This window comes from Pygoscelis adeliae, unplaced genomic scaffold (genome assembly GCF_000699105.1).
Source record: "Pygoscelis adeliae isolate BGI_AS28 unplaced genomic scaffold, ASM69910v1 Scaffold286, whole genome shotgun sequence".
NCBI classification, from domain to species: Eukaryota; Metazoa; Chordata; class Aves; order Sphenisciformes; family Spheniscidae; genus Pygoscelis; species Pygoscelis adeliae.
The window spans coordinates 5749401-5770262 of NW_008825076.1; the positions used below are offsets into that span (position 1 = coordinate 5749401).

At 39.3% G+C, this 20862-nt stretch overlaps 1 protein-coding gene across 1 annotated transcript in view; it reads left to right on the top strand.

Annotated features, from left to right (window-relative positions):
* The first annotated feature begins 11629 nt into the window (after nt 1-11629).
* VAPB (VAMP (vesicle-associated membrane protein)-associated protein B and C) overlaps nt 11630-20862 on the top strand; it is a 27115-nt gene continuing 17882 nt past the window's right edge. The window contains exons 1-2 of the mRNA XM_009326867.1: nt 11630-11666; nt 15492-15644. Of these exons, the coding sequence (XP_009325142.1) occupies nt 11630-11666; nt 15492-15644 (190 nt within the window). The remainder of the gene's footprint in view (nt 11667-15491; nt 15645-20862) is intronic.

Consider the following 20862-nt stretch of genomic DNA (forward strand, 5'->3'; position numbering starts at 1 on the left):
GCGGCTCGGCCGGGCCTGGACGGAAAACACGGGGCCTCTGGCCGGGCGCTGGGCAGCGTTTCGTGGGTTTTTCGTATTGTTGTTACAATTTGACAAGCTATTTAGATAAATGAATCGTGAATTCATTTCGCTGCGCGAAAATCTGTCCTTTCTTTAAATAAAAATCCTGAACGTGTTTGAATTTTCACTAGCGTTGAAATTCCTGTCTTGTAGCCTGACAGATAGGACTACTGTAATACAATATTCTGGGATTACAAATAAGTATTCGGCAAGTTTATTTATGCCACCAGAGTCAGAGGTGCTTTATAGCTTCGTTTGAGTATCTGGCAAATACGCTTTTTTTAAAAACTGATTTATTTACTGGCTTCTGGTAAAAATAATACTCCTTTAAAAAGCTTTCATGTACATTTTCAAACGTGGGGGAAGTCTACCTGTTTTTATTAGTAAATATATTAGAAGTAATAGTATAAAGTGGGCTTATCAAAAAGCATGGTAATAAACACTGGGTGGAATGAATATATCTTTGTTGAGAGCTGAAGTACTTGCATGTTGTTATGGCAGCAGTATCAAACATGCTTAAGAAGGAAACTTGTTGTTTTAGCATTCTTTATGTTAAGTATGATTAGATGAAAATCAGCTCTTGTTCTGAATAATACTGCTTTCAACGAGCAAGCGAATCCAAACTCAGGTGCGCAAAAAGTGGGGCCTTAATTGGGACTGACTTGCCAATGAGACATAATTGTGATTCAGGGTTTTTTGTTGGGGTTTTTTTTTCCCAATTCATCACAGGTAGGCGTAAACCCAGCCAAACTCTGATTTTTGTTGAAATAAAGATAACTTGTCAGGCTGCCTGTCCTTCAGTTGAGGTTCTAGGCTAAATAATCAGTAACCGTTGAAGTTAAATCAACTAACCGTATAGATTTTGGTTGCCAGATCTCTAGTCGGCAATGTATACTCCTCACAACATAAAATGTTACTTGACTAACTGCAGCTAATAAATGGCTTAGTTTAAACGTATGCTTAAATATTAATGTTCAAACAGACTTAATGCCATGGATAGCGTTCGTATGCCTTGGTGATAAATTCTGTCTTACGGTCCTTTTTAGCAAGCAGTGCTGACCGCTGTCCTTCATTCAGGAAAGGCCAATTTGAAGTATTCATAAAGTAAATTCTGCTCTAAGTGTTTCTTGTCCTACTGGTTTTGTGATGGCATATTGCCTGGCAATATGGCAGTAATGGTTTTTTCACCTTTGTAAATGGTTGCATTTATTTCCAGAGCGTTGCTTTGCACCGTAGGAGTAGATACAAACTGACAGAGGTCAGTAGTGCTGCTAACTGGTACGGTTGTGCTTCCTCGCTGGTGTGTGCTGAAAGAGCTGATGCTTAATGTAGAGCAGCAATGTCAATGAGGTGGGGCTGTAAACCAAGTTTCACAAACACTGGAATGGATAAAGGTCTTAGTCAAAATGCAGGCAGGTAGAAGAAGCCGAAAGTAGTTAGCTCTGATGCTGTTGAAGTGCTCTGTATAGTTCTCAAATCTAAAATCTAGAGAGAGGTATGGTGTTTGCAAAAAGATGCAGGGAGTAAGATACCGAAGTGAGGATTTCTTCTTTAATGTGTCCCAGTCACTGTGGGGTTGCAGAAATCTCTCTCTTAGCCAGCACTTTCTCTTGTAAAGGATTTGAAGACCTTTTTTAAGAAGCTTTTGCAGCCCCTTGGTTTGCGGTGAATCTTCTAAATTCATTCATTGCTCTGTTCAAAATACTGTGTTTGTTGCTTGTTTGCAAAAATATCAAAGGAGTTTTTCATGCTGGAATTTTTCACAGCGTGTGAACATGAGCAGGGATTGTCTTTCCTCCCCGCCTCGCATCTCCTACACCATTAACACACATGCTCCAAAATAGCATCAGCATGTGCTGTGCTGAAATGCAGCTGTGAATAGTGGGAGGCAGGACACTCTCTTCTGCCCACCATGATGTGGCCGGAGGTGCCCATTTCCCTGCCCTGGTCTTTGATACCATGTGAAATAGGAGCTTTACTGTCTTGCCAGTGACTTCTTCCACTTCTCGGTTGGTGTAGACTTGCAGCCTAGGTGAGAAAGCATCGAACTAAAGGTTTATTGTTCAGACTTTATTGATAATGAATGGTGAAAAAGGCCATTGTTGTTACACATGACAATGTTTCCATTTATGTTTCCTTTTTCTTTTTTCCTTTTTTTTAAAATCTAGGGGATAACATGCAACAATCTGCCAAGAATTAGTTACATTACAATATTCAAGGGCCTGACTTTAGGAATTATAAAATTTACATTTGCACGAGGATGTGTAATTCTGGCCCCTTTTGTTAGATGTGTTTTGATACAGTTGTTAATCACAGTGCCCCACTTGTGCTATAGGGCACTGCCTCATGCACTTCACAGGACGGCTACCCAGTGAGGCCGATCTGTCATTTCAGTGTAGTGTGCCCGTCTGGAATAGAGGTCATTTGTTTAATGTCAGCAAGTAAAATTTTGTTACAATATAACTTATTTTAGAACTTGCCCGGGTTTTCAGGTGTTTGAAATGCTTCTGCATTCTTTGCAGATGCAGAGTGTCAGGGGAGTGGTGTTTAGTAGGGGACATGCGCAAAAACGGAGGTGGCATAGGCTGAGGTACGTTTCAGCAGTGTTTTTAGAGGTTTGCTACAGGTTAGGCTAGACTTATGACTCAGCATTCTGTTGCAGTGCTCCCCAAGTGGCAAATAGCAGTATTGCCAAATGCAGGATTAATTCCTCGCAAAACTGTGTAAGTTGCTGCCAATTGGAAATGCTGTTTCCTGTTCCCAGTATGTGATTTTGCACCTGCATGTGTGCAATATGTCACCGTGTAACTTTGCTTTCTGCAAAGGGCGCAATAATAAACCAGAATAGCCAATACTCTCCAGTCCTAATAGTACTGATTCAGACCTGGCCTGAGGCCTAGCAGTGTTGTTTCCAAGCTATCACCTGCCACTGGCTCAAGTGATCCCCTGGGTACATCAGAGCTGCAGTCCAAAGGTGTGGCCTCAACCCATATAGATGTGCTCCGTCCAACAGTGTACCTGCAGTGCTGTGAGTGAAATATTTTAGTGTTTAGCCGCAGTCCCATGTAGCTTGTATAACCTGCGTTACCGTGGTTAGGTGGCTGCCACTCCCAAATAAGATAGTTTGAGCTCTTTCAGGTAAGTCAGTGTAAACTGTAGTCAGATCTGTGCATTGCAGTGTAGGTGTGCAATACCTCCTGTATCTGACATGAATATCCAGTTCTTATCAGATACCAGGCTAAGGCTCTTCAACAGTTCAGTAACGTTTGGGACATAAGATTAGTCTTCACTGAACCTGCAGTTGTCAAGTCTAAGAAGGGAGGTTAAGGACTTAGTCAGACATTGCGACTAAACTATGTAATTACATCTCCGTCCCTGCCATGATCTGTCTGTAATGATTGAAGCACTCCTGCACTGAAGGTTTTGGGAGGGGGTGTTTGACTCTGTGCTCGTTCTGTTCTATATTGGATAAATAGGGATTTCTAGTCATTGCCACTGGAACAGGCTGTGTTTAAGAATGTAAAATACTGAGAGTGTTCTGAGAAGTTGCCTGTTTAGTATAATTAATAAGCATCTTTTAAGCTGAAAATTTACATGCTGTTTTCTTTAAACTGTTAGAGCCCTGCTGGTATTCACAGCATAATGGCAGTCAGTACTAGGATTTCTTTACTCTTTGAAGGCTGCTCTGTTGATGGCTATCTACTTTCCTGCTGGAAAGTGTACCAATCCATGCTTCCCTTTGTCTAGCCTGATTCCTAGTAAAATCATTGTTACTGCATTAAATATGAGTAAACTTTCATATCTCTGTACGTATTTGAATTTGATTATCAAGCTATACACTTAAAAGAGGACATAGTATTTCAATAACAGGAAGGCTTCCTAAATCTAAGTAGATAGCCCAACTATCAAACAAAATTAGTCATTTTCCGGTGATGCTTAAATATTTGCAGTTCATGTTACGCTTGTTATTCTTGCAACTTAGCTAAAATAAATAGCTTATTCTAACTATTTAGTGTTCGTTACAGTTGTACAGAATTGCTGCATCTCACTGAATTATTCTAATTTCACGTGCACCATTAGTTTTATAATTACTTCATCACTTTGCATAGACTCTTAACTTCACTTAAAAGAGCAGTGCTTGGAGGGAAAGAACTGGAGATAAAAGCAAGATAGTGATGCATTGTGAGTGTTTCATGACATGTTTTTTGAAAGGTGGAATAAGTTGAAGGTAGTGCTTCTGTTGAGCTTCCTTAACCTGCTGGTGTCCTGTGCACTAGAGACATGACACTAACAGCTCCACTGGGAAAGGGGGGAGAAATTGTACGTGTGGGGGCTAACAAAAATTTGAAACTTTGAATAGGATGGTTAGAGAGCCAAATAACAATTATTTGAGATGTGTGAAGCAGTCAAGGAGGTTTAGCTGCATTTTCTGTTAAATTGAATTAATGTATTTAGGTCTCCAAGACTATTTCCAAAAATCTGACAGTCTGCTTGAAGGCTTTGGCCAATGTGATTTATGGGTTAAGGGCTTTTGAATAATTTTGTACTGCATAGATTTTAAGAATTGCAGTTGAAGTAATGAGCATTAATGGGATCAAAGTATTACTATTTCAAGGACGGTCCTAATGCAGTGGTAAAATCAGCATGAGCAACTGTTATTTGGCGGTTACTTCTCTTAGTTTTGTGGGATTTTGTGGTTTTAATATGATCAACTGCTTGCCTTTATTGTAAGGGATGGGACACATACATTCATGGTTTCCCGTTCCTTGGGAATCTCATGTTTGTGCACCAATTTTCAGCTCACTTTGAGCTATGGAACCATTGCAATGATACGTGAAAAAGTTTGTCAGGTTTGTTATTTAAAGCTCATCAGGGTGGCAGACTGCCAGTCTGATTTGGTTGATGGGATGTGTCCTCTATTCAGCACTTCAGAAAATATATCTGATAACAAATTATATTGAAAATACATATGTAAATGTGTAAGGACTTCAGACAGCCACCTCTTACCTAGGAGCATGGCTAACATGTCAAAATAAAGACACAGGTAATGTATCATAGTGGGTGCAGGTTCACACAGATGCTTAGCAGTAAATTGTATTTACCAGCTGCTACCCTGCATGCCGTGTGCAATGTCTTACCACCCGTGAAAAAGGAATATGGAGTATAAATTTGCACAGGAGTTTCTGATAGTTTCTTCTCATTGGAAATGAAATTATTGCCACCTTTTTCCTCACTTCACAGGTTTTATAAATTAAAAACTTATCAGTAGTCATGCAATGCTTTATTTCTTTTAAAATAGGTTAGCTGCCTTTGAATACAAGGCTGAATTTTGTTTAATTGCACTCTAATTTGGAATTAGGGTTGTAAAAATTAGAGTACAAACCCTTAAATAGATTGTCAGATCTGTTTTGAAACTCAACTGGAAAAAAGGCATCATCACCATAGCGAATGATCCAACTTTATGAGCTCAGGACAGCTTACATCTATGAACAAATACCCAGTTTTAAAAGAAGCTTAATTTGTTGTATGCGCCCAGCTCTGGAAGGTATTGATTGCGTCAAATGCGTTTTGAATCAAATGAGCAACTTCTACATATGTTATAATGCAATTTTTGTAGAAGACTGGGTGTTCGAGGGTTTGTATTGTTTCTTGCTTTTAGAGTGCCTCTAAACATAGCTTTCTGCCTAGCTGGAGACAATGCAGGAATCAAATGACCCTTGCTAATTCTGCCCATATCTTGCAGTCACACTCATTTTCTACTGTCTTGTTACCATATTGGTCTTATGTTTGCTCCCTGCAGGGATCAACTAATAACTACTGCATGCATTTCATACTTGGTACAATAACAGCCTTTTAACTTTTTTCTGTCAGTGTAGTTGGTTGGCTTTGAAGGCTTTATTGATGTTTGCAACAGTTTTGTTGGTAGTAACAGCTGTTGTTTCAGACTTAAATTTAATCTTTGTATTTGTAGGGAATGTGATCTTTAATTTTATCATCATGCTGCTGCAAGCCGTTTTTTCCCCTCCAAGTAAATCCTCACTGATTAAAGTGAGACTCTGGTTTGGTCAGGAGCTCTTTCCCGCTTAGACCTCTCTCTCTTCTCTGACTGAGGGACTCTGGCACTGGTGTGGCAGTTCCTACCACAAGTAACATTGAAGCCTCCTTTCATTGTCTTCCTGTGTGATGGCCAGAGGCAGAAAGGAAGCCTATTTTACACACATATATGAATATTAAATACCAGTTTATCTAAACTAGGGGCCAGACTCATGCCAAGTCTCTTCCTGTGGTGTTTGACCCAATATTTATTCAATATATAAATCCTTTCATACCTGCTTTGTAGACTGAGATGTCTGTAGAGACGTAGAGGATATTTTCTGATATGTCTGGGATGTTGTTGAATTTAAAACTTGGCCTGCTAGGCAACCTTTCATAAAGAGGGATTTGTGCCATCGTCTGGAACAGCTGTCACAATCTTGCTGTCATTGAAAATGCATGCAAAGCGAATCACCCTTTCCATGTTTAATTCAGTGCAGGATTAAAAAGCACATGGATTGAAGTGATTGAGTGTTTACACTAGAAAGACAATTCAGACTGAGAGTTGACTGAGTCTATCCTTTCTGTATTATAGCTGTTCTGAAAATTGCTTACTTCAACTGTAATTCTGGCCTCAAAAACATTTGTACAAACTGGGTACTGCTGCTGCCTGCAGTACTTTATCCCACATTATTATAAATACTTTATGAAAATAATCTCTTTACTAAACTACTTTAGTGTCAAGCTCTCTGAGCTGTAAACGAAGTCCCTCATACCACGGTGCTACGGATTAAAGATTTTATTGTTCTAAATTTAATCCTGTTTTCTTGGTTGGTTTCCACAAGGGGTGGAAAAAATAGAGAAGGGGGAGGCATGTCAAATGACTATGTAATTCTTTAAGAAAAAAAAATTGCACTTTTTTGTTTTTCCCATGACTGTTCCTTTTCATCTAACCAGTTACTGGTGCTTCTAATGTTTCTCACAAGCAGGAGTTCAGCCCTCCCTGATGCAGTTTCATGTTTGGACTGCCACTGTTGTCTGTTTATGTTTGCAACTGCTGCTGCCTGTGATATGTGAATTAACAATGTATTTTGCATCTTCTCAAAATATTTGCATGCATAATTTCCTCTGGTTTGTAATGTTTCCTCTTCTGGCCTTCCTACATTTAACAGACTAGGAGCAAAAGTGTAATGGCAGTCAGATTTTTTTTTTCTTCTTTTTTTTGTATAGCTGTGTTTACACTATGCTTACTGGCGTCATACGGTGGTGCAGATAATGCTTACGGAAGCTTAGGTTTGGAGCATGCAACTTCACATTTGTATCTTCTTCTGTGCCAGACAGTATAAGCTGTCAGGTATTTTTTTCCTTATTAAGTTTTCTCAGTGCTTCTAACTAAATTTCTGATTTGGTTTTGGTTTGGTGTGGTTTTTTTTTCCCTTTGATTCTGAAAGCACAGTTAATAGGCTAGTTTTCAAGTGGTTGCCCAGAAGTGTATCTTGCTAAATTCGGGATTCCTTCCTTATTTGTAGCTATAATTAGTTTCTTACTGCCTATTTAATTTTTTTTAACTTACTGGAAAAGCAGCTACTCATTGTGCATCCCAGAATCTCTAATTTTGCTCATTTCTTCTGGTATTTGCAATTTATGCATAGTTTTGCACTTAAAATATTTGCTCAGTTGCTATTTAAGTTACACATCAAATTTGTCTATTTGAAGAGTATATATGAGCATAAAATTAGAGTAGTTGAGTTCTTCCTTCCCTACCATTTTCCTGTGCATCTGAAATGGAAATTACTGATGAAATTAGACCGGGAAAAATTACTTTACAAGAAGTACAAGAGAAAGGGTAGTTTGGGGTGGTGATTAAAATCACGATGCTTCTTTCAGGGAGATACTTTACATTGTCTCCAGTCTTTAGCACTGTTTTTGCCAGGGAAGCTTGCACATCAGGCCATCATCATCATGGCCTCTGCTCTCTGCTGCTGCATCCCCACTTCTCCCTGGGGACCTGTGCTTTGTTTCAGTATCCTTTCAATACCCACACAGCAACCCCCATGAACGAGGCTTCTAGCCGTGTAGAATAAGTAGGTGTCTTATAATAAGTGGGTCTTACTATGTCATGCTTATTGAAGGAGATGTAGCTACTATCCCACTATCAAAAGAGAGTATGCCACTATTTTCTGAGCTGTTTTCATACCTGGAGATAGTTTGTACATGTGATATTTGTGAGTGGAATGAACAAAGTAATACGGTATGTTTGGTATTCAGTTCTAAAAGGATATGAAAGCACAGCTGAAACAGATACACCTCTAAAAGCTAGCCAACTCTGCTATCAGTCTCTTGTTTATGCAGTTGCGTGTGGAAAACTGCTTTAAGTTTAGGAGGCAGAGAAAATACTTCATGTTGTGTGATTTTGTTGCTGAAGATTGCTGTATGGAATGTTTGGGTGTAATAAAACTCTGAAGAGATCAGTTGGAAAAAATAAATGACACTGGTACCAAAATTATTTAAAGGGCATATTCTTCCATTTCTCTTGGCAGGCTTATGTGTGGCCTCACCGTTCTTACAACTGTGAAGTCAAACTGTTAATGATCCTCTGAGGAATAAAAGGTGACAAAAATTACATACTAATAGATACCCTGAAAATAGTCTTCAGTCTCATATTTGTTTTCTCTCATTTTTTTCCCCATTAAGCATGAGGCATGCTCTGGCAAAAATAGTTTGTGCCAAAATAGGCCAGAGAAGGACACTGATTAATGCAAGATGAATTAAGACATTTACTGCCAACCTTGCTCCAACTTCGGCATCTGTATCATGTAATTTTGTTGGTTTTCTACATCTTCTTTTTTGTTCTTTTAGATCATTTTATTGATTACTTTTTTTTTTAATTACTCCACTGCACCAGCTATTGCAGGGAGAGTGATTTGGATGGCACTTCTATTTTTGTAGTAGGTTTTTCATCAAGGCTTCTACTGCTTGACACAACAGAAGTGGAAATGACCACTTCCCTCCCATCACTTTGCTTCAAGGGCTCTTTTGGGTGAGGATGGTTGTGGTAAGAGTAAAGGAATTGATTCCACAGGGGTGGGGTTTTCTAGCTACTTCATTTAAAATCTGAGCTGAGATTGAAAGGTTTATGAGTGGTTTACATGAGGATTAAGAGAGGCCTAAGTTTTTCTTAAAAATAATTACCAAATTTGGGGTTGTTGGGTCCTCTCAGTAAGTTACTTATGAAATCAGATGTTTATGCAACACAGGCACTTCTTGTTTCTCATTCTTCAACTTCTTTGATTTAAAAAGTTGCGGATGCTCACTTAATTATGAATGTCTCCAGAGCCAGATGATGATGATGATTAAAACTTGGCATACAGTACTTTTTAAAACATTAATCTTCACAAGATTCTCTGTAATTAGATAAGTATTCTCCTGACTTCACAGAGAGGAAAACTATAAGGGTCCAAACCTGCTTCTGTTTTGGAGTTGCTATCAACTCTTAAGGCTCTTAATAGCAGAAGATCAAGCCCTTAAGTGATTTGTCTAAAGACAAGTAAGATGGTGGGAGAGTTTGATTGGATCTTGGGTGTTCTTGATTCACAGGCACCTGGCTGATAGCTCAAGATGTCTTGCTTGACATTTCAGCTTTTTTCATTTTAGTGTTTATCTTCAAAGGTCATCAACTTTATATATAAAACTTTAAAAAGAAGTGTACAGTAAGTCAAGTTCTACACCTGTTATTAAGCCCTCTTGCTCATCGCTAGTGTTTTTATTTTGACTATGTCTCTATTGCTGATAGACAGCCCCAAAAATAAAACGGGAGAAATTGTGGAAATGAAATGAAATCACTTGGTACTGTCAGAGGTGTAGTAAGGGAACTGAGAAACAGCTCAGATATGATGATAAGTTATAAGTAGAAAGGCCAAAACTCAGATGGTGAGACAACTGTGTTCTTGGGTGGTGGTTGTTTTGTCGGTGGTGCTAATATACTCTTGCTTAGGACTCCTGCAGTAGGTTCATACATGCTAGAGCAGGGCGAGGTGCATCCCCAGTTTGAGGGGCTGACCAAGCTGGTGGGGAGGCACTTCATGCCATGGAAGCATGAGCCAGCATGGTGTGTGTGATGGGCAATGGAGCCTGAAGTATCATGTTCAACCCCCACCCTCTCCACTCATACATACAGGGTCAATGTGTCTGTTTCACTGGATGAATTATTGCTCCATGTGGACATCTACTAATCAGGACATATCGATGTGTAGGATTTGGGCTCCTGAGAATAGCCACAAAACAATTCAAGTTTCCCCTTTACTGCTTTCCACCATCTCCCTTATTAAAGATTCCTTGGTTACCTTTCTGTGGCTGATTAATATGTCAGGTGATTAATGACTTTCATCTGACACATCGACGGGATTAAACCATGGTGAAATACATCTTCCCCTCCTATTGTTGCATTCTGCTGCTTTTCACAAAGGAAGTACAAGAGGGGTTGTCTCACTAGAAGCTCTGCCTGTATTTCTGCCTGTTTCTAATTACCTTGCTTTTGGATACATGTCTGTGGTGCTGAGTTGGGGTGGCAAAATTTGTTGTTTATGGAAAGATGATGAAAGTGCATCTAAAATATTCTGGGAATAATATGGGCAGCTTGATGAGAATTTATTGTTAGTCTTGTTAATCAATGATTGCCAGTTTAACGTGACCCAACTCCGATTGTATCAAGTGCTACTGCAGTGCTTTTGCTCTGAAAAGCACCGGTTCAGTAAATTTTTTTAGAGGATGCCTGGCTTTAAGTAGATGATAATTTGCATTAGATTTAAGCATAAAAAAATTAGGCATGTGCCTTAATTACTTGCAACAGCTATGCCAACTCTAGAAGAAAAAGTGTGAGTGCAGAGTGTATGCCTAGACGTGCTAGCTTCAACCTACTAAATATGAGAACTTGTTGCCTTAATTTGGCAGAATGCTGCGCAGAAAGATGCAGTTTCCCTGATGCTGTGTCTGAATGCTGCTTGATCTGGCTGAAAACTGATTCTCCTTTTTCTCTTCCCCACTGCCCCCTCCCTCACTCCCTGTCTTGTAAGTGGATTAATTTTCAGCCCGAGCAGCTCCCTGGCTCAGCTCTCTGTGCAACCAGATGAATACTGTGCAGCTAGCACAAGCAGTTGGTGGAGATGAGAGGTCAGACCACCTCCCCTTTCAGCAGTGAGATGGACTGATGCAGGAATAAAGCAACCCTGGGATTGTAGCCCAACTAATGTGTGTAGCTAATTATAAAGATGTAGTAGTATTTGCATATACAAATCTGCAGAGGACTGTGCCTGTTTGGTTTGAACGTTCCTGCCCAAGCCTGTGCCATCAAAGCTTTACCTCTGCTGATACTTGCGCTAACTTCTTTCACAGGCCAAACAGTGCTACAGCAGTGTTCTTGCTGCATTGAAAGTACATGTGTATGAGGATTGGTTATTTGCCATGCTAAAGCACAGAATTTTGGTTAAGGTGGGAATAATCGTATTAAGATTCAGTACAGACAATGTAGCTGTGTAACATGGTTACTGTGAGTAGCGAGTGGCAAGAAACAGCAAGTACTGTGCTGATCAAAAAGTTATCGGCCTGGATTTGCTGGTACGATTACAGGCAATTTTTATTGCAATGAGTTACTTAAAATTTAAATAGAATTGACATCATGTTCTTTTGACCTACTTCTCAGGCTTTTGTATTATTACTAAAATGATCTGGGATATTATAATGCAGTACACTGCAGAATGGCACACTTAGGAAAGATTGATACAGCACTGGTGTTTGAATAGGAAATGGAGCGTGGCAAATTCTGAGATAATGCTCTGATCTTCAAATGTGAAGGGTTGTATGTGTAGCTCCTGGAAAGCCACAGCTGCAGTTTGAAACTAACCCTGCTGAAAAGTGACACTATGAAAAACCAGGATACCTCTTACTGTTTGTTGTTGCATGAGTATATGAGGTGATGTTTTCTTTTCTTTAAGTAGTACTGCTAGTTTGCATATCACTAGATGCCCAGTTTGCATTAACACAAGTTGACTTTATTCTAACTGGCAGGAGAAAGTCATCAAGCCCTTGTGGAATATTCCAAACTTTCACCGCCAAATTTAATTTACTGCATTCTTCCTTCTAGACAACTACATTCTTCCTTCTAGACAGCTTGTTCCCATGACAACCCAATGTCAGATGATGCATGTACAGACCCTGAGTTTCCCATAACTTTGTCCTTGGGATGACACCAGTGTCATTTTTCTCATGATCTTTAAAAACGCGGGAGAAAAATAGTTCCTTTTTTTTTTTTTTAAGAAGTGCGAATTGTCATTTGGAAAGCATCCTGCCTTACTATAAGTTTCCCTTATCTAGAAATATTAAGATCAATCAAAAATACATTATTTTGTTTTGAATGTTAGGAAATAAAGGTTGTGGTTTTTAAGAGTGTGACTTCTGTTCAGGCACACACTATGAGTCAGTCTTCACTACAGAGTCAACTTGTTGCGTTTAACCCAAGTACCATCCAGAAGCAGCAACCTGACTGATGGTAATTGTGCTTACAGCCCACCTTAAGGGTATAGGCATTATCCAAGTGTTGCATATACTTGTATAAATAGTCCATCCACTTGCAGTGAGGACAAAGGCATTGGAAAGAAGTGTAGAGCATTTTATCTTACTGTGTCTGTGGGTATGATTCCAGAAGTCCTAATGCCTTGCATTGAAAAATGAAGCTCCAGGGTAGATGTGTGTCTCAGACAACTCTTAATACACAAGCCAACCCTACCTGCAGTGCACAAATCCAGATGTTAGAAAGCAAAGGTGTATCTCCAGTACAGAATTAGCTTGTGTTTGTCCTGGGATCAGTTCCCCCACATACCCCAACCTCCCTCAAAAATGTCTAACCTCGGCTATAGTAATCTAACAACAGGTTATCAAGGTTTCATTTCAGCCCGAGTTGGCAGTCCGTAGGCCTTGCTCTTAAAAGGCAGGCCAACCAGGCTGGTAATAATTCACTGTCATGCCCTAATTACCCTAAGTAATACTCGGTTGTCTATTTCTTTTTTTGCACACTTCAAAACACCTATAATGGCACTTTAATCCTGCATTTGTCTGCTCTGTTTTGCTTTGCTACAGTATTTTAACAGTAATGCCATAAGGAGTATGCCAGCACACAAGTTTGCTGAAAGCAGATGTCAGCCTTCTAGTACAGTTGTGCTGGCTGACCTGTAATTTGGGGAAAATGTATCTAAAGAAACTGTTTAAAGTTTAGCAGACAGAAAAGAAGAGGAAATGTCAAGCAGACAAGAAGAAATGAATTTGGTCTGCTGAAAGGTTTTGCTGCCAAATATTTGGTATGATCTATGTTAGCAATAAGTAACTCCATTTGGAAATCATTTTACACACAGAATTGTTGTTGTATTACTATTACAAACAGCAGCTCTATGCTGGGGCGCGCAAATCCTGCACGCATTCGTGGATCAGCCAAGTAAAAACATGGTATTTCCCACAGGAAATCTATCTCAGCATGCAGACTAGTAAAGCACTGTTGAGGATGCAGCTGCATATGTAGGGCTTTGTACAGACGACCCTCCCTCTGTGCTGGAATAGCTCGAGCTGTCATTTTTTAGTAAAGGCACATCCTTAATGCTTAGGCATCAAGTAATTTCTTCTGAAATGTTAGACTTCTTCCAGTTAGAGCTATCTTGAAAATCTGCTGCTGTCTTTACACACCTAAATGGTTGCTGGATTTTTCTGATAGTTTGGCTTGTTTAACTTCTTTAGCAACTCACGGCTGCTTCTGCCCAGTTATTTTCCATTAGGCTTAAAGTCCCTCTCTGCATGCAGAACACAGAGAAAACTTGACAGCTGTGTTTCATTCTCTTTCACATCTCAGTGTTTCACGAGGCACAGGTTTAGTGAAATCTTTGTCATGGGATCCGAAGATTTTATTGCTTCAATTTTTTTGCTGCCAGGTTGCATTGTAAATGCAAAGCTGGCTTGCTCAGAGTGCAGGCAAAAATGGTGCTACGTTGTTGTCTGGTTGGGGTTTTTCATGTGTGTGGTTGCTTTGGGTTTTTTTTTCCCCTTCTAATTACATAAAACAAAATGGATCAAGGATAAAGGTTGCAGGACTGTAATACTTTTACAGCTGTATTAAATATCATCGTAGGAGACAAATTTGTGTGATGAATTTGTAGAAAAGAAAGCAAACGTAATTTATTTTAAGCCAGCCGTGCTGCAGGAGGAGGATGGTGGAATGTCGCCACTAGTATTTTTAATATCATCATCATCATCATTCACCCTTTTTAAATTTTAGGGCTGTCAGTTCTGCAAGGAAATGTTCAGTGCTTTTTCTGACCAATTTGCTTTTGCTCCTGAGGATAGATGAAGATATTTTATTCAGGCATCAAATGAATTACTTCTATGCAGAAGACAGTTGATTGAAGTGTGGTTATATTTCTTTCAATTTTACGTCTTTACCATCTGAGCGAGCACTGCAGTTGCATGCTACCTGTCTGATTTATCGTTGTCTTGTAGGAGACCAGTAACTAGCCTTTCCTCTAACCTGAGGGATTTGGGCAGTTTCAACTAGGTAGTGAGCCTGTGAGAGATTGATTTGCCTGCACTTGGTGTTGCAGAACTTGACAATGGTTTGATTCTGGCTTTGCTAATATAGAAATCTTTTGGACGCTGAGAGCAGTGGCAGAATTTTCCTATTTCCACATGGTTGTTTCCTGTCTTGGGTGAGGTAGGCTGTTCTATGAAGATTTCTTCTGGTTTATCATTTCTAGTAGTCAAGAGAATTATTAAAAAAAAAAAAAAGACTTGGATGCACACTGAATGCTTATTTTGCTGGTTATGGTATGGCATTTCTGAATACCTGGTGGAATCCTGCTTCTGTGGAGGTACAGCTTGCATATGCAGATGAATCTGTAGTAGCCACTTTGTTATCATTCCCTTTCTAGTTAATGTACTGTACTGTACTCCCCTATTTATCATTTATAACATAGGTATATATGGTATCTCTCTGTAAGCTTGGATTTACTGGGATTCAGTAGTTGGAATGGAGTAACTGTGATACAGCAGAGAATTTGGCATCATTTGAATGCCATGTTATTGTGTTGGCACCACGTATAAATGATTTCCCCCTTTTTGTTTTGCTGTTAATGATCAACTTCAGCTGTTGCGCTGTGAGTGTTGGAGCATGCTGTGCATCAGAATGCTCAGAGGCCTCACTGCATCCTCAGCTTTGTGTGCACGATTATCTGTATGTGCCATAGATGGAAATTGAACATCTAATTACTTTATAAGATTTGTGAACAGAGATTTAGAGCCTGCTTAGCCTCTGCTTGAAAGTACTTTATGTGTGATTTGAAGTCTGCTTTTTCTCTCCTCCTCAGGTCCTTTCACAGATGTTGTCACTACAAACCTGAAACTCGGCAATCCTACAGACAGAAATGTGTGCTTCAAAGTTAAGACCACAGCACCACGTAGATACTGTGTAAGGCCTAACAGTGGAATTATCGATGCAGGAACATCAATTAATGTTTCTGGTGAGTCATTCAAGTGGGTTTTTGGTGATTGAAAATAGCTTCTTCTAATCAACTATTTTTTTGAAAGCTTTGCAATCTGAAAGTATTTTGTTGAATGTTTGTAAAAGCAAGAGGTTGTGATTTCATGGAGAAGCAGCCATTTCATATATCTTTACTTCCGTTTTTCCTGGTCTAGCAGTAATAGATTTGTTTTTAAATCTTGTTTGGGGAGGGGCAGGGGAGAAATACATAAATTATTTATATAGTTCAATAACAGTCTTAGCCAGCCTATCCAAATCAGCCCTGCCCTCCCTGTGGGATTATTTTTGTACGGTTAGTTTTTTGCCAGCTTAACTTCCTGAACCAGCTCACCGCAGGGTCAAACAAGTGCTTGGACAGGCACATCAAGGTAGGGATAAAACTAGGTAGACTGCAGCCACACTGTTTAGTCTGATGTGGGCTGTTGCCAAACTGCCTAATATAACCAATAATGAAAACATTTACTTTCAAACCGTGCTTGTTTTGTGTTCCTTGAAGATGCAATATGCTTTGGTGTTAGAAATGTCAAGTGACTAAATCTTTGCTGTTCCATAGGAAAAGTTAGTGATTTTCTCTAATGAGTCAGTAGCTCTTTACTTGCCTAAGTTTGGTAATGGAAAAGCAAAGAAGTGGCTTACTTTGAAAGCATAGTGTGTTGAGTATTTCCCATAAACAGAATGTCTGTATATTATTTACTTGCTGATGATACATGCTTGAAAGCAATGTATTTTCTCAATGACTTCTCCAATCCATGTTTTTAATAAAGAATTCTATCAAGGCATGTAGTAGTGGCATACTGCATGAATGAAGTCTGACTTTTTAGTTAAGAAAGTTATTTATATAAACATTCAGATTTGTTTTACTATTTTTAATAAATTTTAGTATTGGCATGATAAGAAAAATTACTTACTGATAGGTTATACGGTTTGCTGTTAGTCTCTTACCAAACTTTTCTAGTCTGGAATAAAAAATTTTGGGAGCTAAAACTACTGCTTTTTACTTGAAAAAAATCAAAATGTAAAAATGAAGACTTGAGTTTTTTACTTAATAAAATGTAAAATATTTAAACACCTCACCCTTGGAGAACTTCCTTCAGCAAAACAAAAATTGATCACAAAAATACTTTGCACTGTTACATTAAGAGACTCTAATGCTGTAAGTCTTCTTGTGCGTGCCTACATTTGCACACCCATTGATCTGTTGTCTTTGGGATTTCTATTGTGTCAAATTGAGCGTGCATATGATTGCAGAATTGTGCCTCGCTTGCAGTTAATCTCTGGGGAATGTCACAATGAGGACATAACCGGTGCAATGTGGTAGCTACAGGTCGGGCAGGCAAAGCACTTCTGCTTCAGGAGAAGGCTAGAACGTATCCCGTAAGCTCTGAAACGACTAATATGTAAATGAAAAAGCTCTCTAGAGAGAAATTGAGATTTTTTTAAAACTCGGGACAATTCCCAAGTAAAGCTGTCTGTCATCTATACTAGCTGCAGGCAAGCATATTAAATGCTTAGAAATCAATGAAGTGATAATGAAAATTAGCATGGTTTCTAGCTACAAATTATCTTCATGCTATAAAGATGTGGATTCTTTTCATCTTTCAGATGAACTTTCAAAATTAAAAGCCCGCTTCCTTTGCTGGCACATACCATGCTTTTTTAAATGTCATCTTGATCTCCACATTTGAGTGTTTTCTTAAACTTCTGCTTAAGATGACTCTTCGCTGTACCTTGAGCAGAATATAGTATAGGCGAGCGTTGTATGAACCATCTTACATTATGCTACCAGCATGCCTACATCTTACTTGCTTTTCCAGCCCAACTATTCCCAGCGACATGCCAGATAGAATATGGATCTAGTCCAAAACTTGACTTAAAGTATCCCATTATGAGGGATTGCTGTGCTAACCCTAAGCTATGCTTTGCTCTTGCTTACATAGCTTTGAAAAATTTCCCTTTTCTGATAACTATACTTACAGTGATTTATGATTCAGTTAGTTTTGCAAATGGCTATGGTATATTTAATCACAAGCTCACATTTGTGTTCTACATATTTTCATGCTGATAATAACTTAGTAATAATAAAAAACAATCCTAAATTGCCGGTCCTTACATTAACACTATATTTTAAAATGCAAGTAGTACACATTCATTGTTCTTTAGGTAATATATGAAAGTAAATTTATAGGTAGATGTGTTACAGAATTCTGGGGTTATAAATGTTAATTCCTTATTTCCTAAAACATTCTAAACCAAAGCTGTCTTTATCGTGTGCTGTGGTTGAATTTCTCTTTAATAGAGCTGTATATATTGCACTCCTGGTAGCTCCTTTAAACCATGCATGGGACCTAATTTTGGGCTTGAAGATGGCAGTCTTTGGTTCTGATTAGCAGAAGGGATCTTTTGGATAGGGGGGATCAAAGAGGGGACTTCCATTAATGTACAGAACAGAATTGTCTTCAAATTCACAGAACGGGGGGAGATGTGTTTAACCTTTGCTTTGGAGTAACGTTGCTTAAGAACAGAGGGCTGATTTTGGAGTTAATGAAGTGAAAAATAAATAGAAACTGTTTCTTTGCCTTTGAATTGGTTATTTTTCAGTCATGTAATTCAAGTCTTGCACAGGGCATAAAAATAGATCTTGAATTCCTCCAAACCTAGTGAAAATACTACTGATGAGAAATTATTAGAATGTAGTTAATTCAGTAATAATTTCTGGACATTTAAACTAATTGGGCCGTATTTACTATATGCAATCTGTCCTCTTGAGAATTGCTGACTGGCTTTAACACAGCTGCTTGGTAGCACTGCACTGGTACTGCTCCTTTTGTCTCCAAAAATCTCTCAAAAAATCAGTGCCTAAGTATAGTGGCATGAAGCTCTGGAACAATTTATAAGTTTCTTCAGAATTTTACTGACTGAAGCTGAGTTTGGGGCAGGCTTATCATCCCTGGGCTGTAGTAACCAGAGACCTTTCTTAAACTCCTGTGAAATTGTCGGTACTATTTTGATGTTAAGTGTATGAGAAGATGTTCTGCCCTAAGATAGAGGCAGCAATCAGAACATCATTCCACTTTATTTCATACTAATATGATGGCTCATTTAAAATGTATAAAATGCTAGAAAAGTAAAGCTTGCTTTATTCTAGCAGAGTGTCAAATGCTGACTTCTTATGCCATACCACAGCTTTTCTTAAATATCTGCATTTAAGGCCCTGTCAGCACACGCTGCTTGCTGTGATGTCAGGTTTGTAGCCTGTGTTTTCACCTGTTACATAATGGCATGTAATTTTAACAGCTGAGTTTACGTAACTGTTGGGAAGTGTATGTGTGCGCTGTCATCTGATTTCATTGCATTTGGTCTTAAATACTTTGAATAGAAGGGTATTTGCACACATTCCATTTTTGTCAAACATGTCTTATTCCAACAAAGATATCTGATTTTGTGCCTTCCGAGAGGTTGAAATCTAAATAAAAGGCATGAATGGATTACAAAGGAAAAGTGAAAAAATATAAGCAGATGCTGATGAGTCTGCAGATAGGTGTATAATGGGGGGAGAGAGGAAGTACAGATGGTGCCATCTGTGCACAGTGTCCCGCTGAAGAGAGCAGTCTGAACATGCTTCCTAAAAATGTGCAGAAGCTGACGTTATCCTTAGGTTCCTGTCGAATATCCTTGGGGGGGATTTTTAGTCTTATGTAAACTTGCCTGACTTTGAAAAGGCAGTTTGCATTGCCTTCAGGAGGGGGCTTCTGCAGCTGCTGTTCTTTTCGGTTGCAGTGGGTCTGCCCCTTTCGCTAAGACACCGATTGTGTCCCGTCCGCTGCTGCAGCCCCCGACTCTCCCGAGGCAGCCTCGCTGCTGCACGCTGTTCCCCCAGGCATCCCAGGACTGTGTAGCGACTGCCAAGTTTTGGTTTGGTTTTGTCTGCTTGCTTTAGAAGAATCTATCTTGAGCTTCACAGATTCATTTTTTAGTGTTATTGAAATATTTACAGAAAGAACTATGTAAACATGGAACAAATGTGAAGTGGTGCAGTGGATTCTGCCTGTTTCTGTAGACGCGAATGTCCTTTGCTCACCTCTAGCAGAGCTGATCAAATTGCACAATGATCTTGAGGCTTGCCCCTGTAGCTGGTTGGGGTATTTTATGTAAAGGTGCTGTAAGTGTAGTAGATCTGATCTATCCAGACCATAAAGAATTTCATGCAGTGCCATTTGGGAAAATTATCAATAAAGCTAGAAAAGGGAAATAGATTCACAGACTATTGAATGGGCTACTTAAAGAGTAAACAGTGATGTGGTGGATGGAAATGTAATAGCAGGAAGTTACTAGTGACGTTTCTTGAGAATGATTCTTGGTACTAATCTTGTTTAATGCTTTTATAAGCAATTCTGGCACAAAAAGAGTATACGGAAACCCCCAATGATGATGTAAAGTTGGGAGGCTGAAGATACGCAGCAGAACTGGGTGTCCTTGAAGGCTACAGTAAGAGAAACAGAGGATGAGTTTCATCAGAAAAACTGCAAAATCGCACACTTGGAGAATAAAATACTCCTGCTATAATCACAAGCTTGTTAAATGAAGGGGGCTGGAAGGGGTGACCAAGATGCTGACATAATGTGGCTGTGAATAAGACAAATATAGAATGTGCAAACAGGCTGGATAATGGAAGGGTTAAGAAGGTATAAATGCTATTGTCCAAGGCACTAGCAAAATTTCCTGGAGGTATAATTAGAGTAGCTCATACAGAGGAGTTCAAGCCAGAACAGGTGCAGAGAATGAATGGGGAGCCTGGCCCGGAGAGGACCCCCGAGTCTGGCTTATTTAGTTTACCAGAAGGCCAGGAGTTACTGTGATTGATGTCTTGGAGTGTACCAGAAGTAAATGACTCTTCCCCTTCTTTGATATTTAAGCATAAGGGCAGTATTGGTCCCTGACTAGCTGAGCAGGGAGACTTTTCTGTTCTTTCTGCTCTTCGAAGGGAGTGCTAGATCCTAGCAGGTGTTAGGAGTAGAGTTTTGCCTCCTTCCATGTTCCTTGCTTCAGATTTCCTCTGTTCCTTGAAAAAGCAGGTTTACTCTAGGAAAACCAGAAGAGTTTAAGGCTTCTGCAATTGTTATTAACTTTGCCAGTAAACTGTTCTAGGAAAAGGAAAGAGCATATTATGTGGTCACTGCCTGTCCTTTGCTATCTACAGG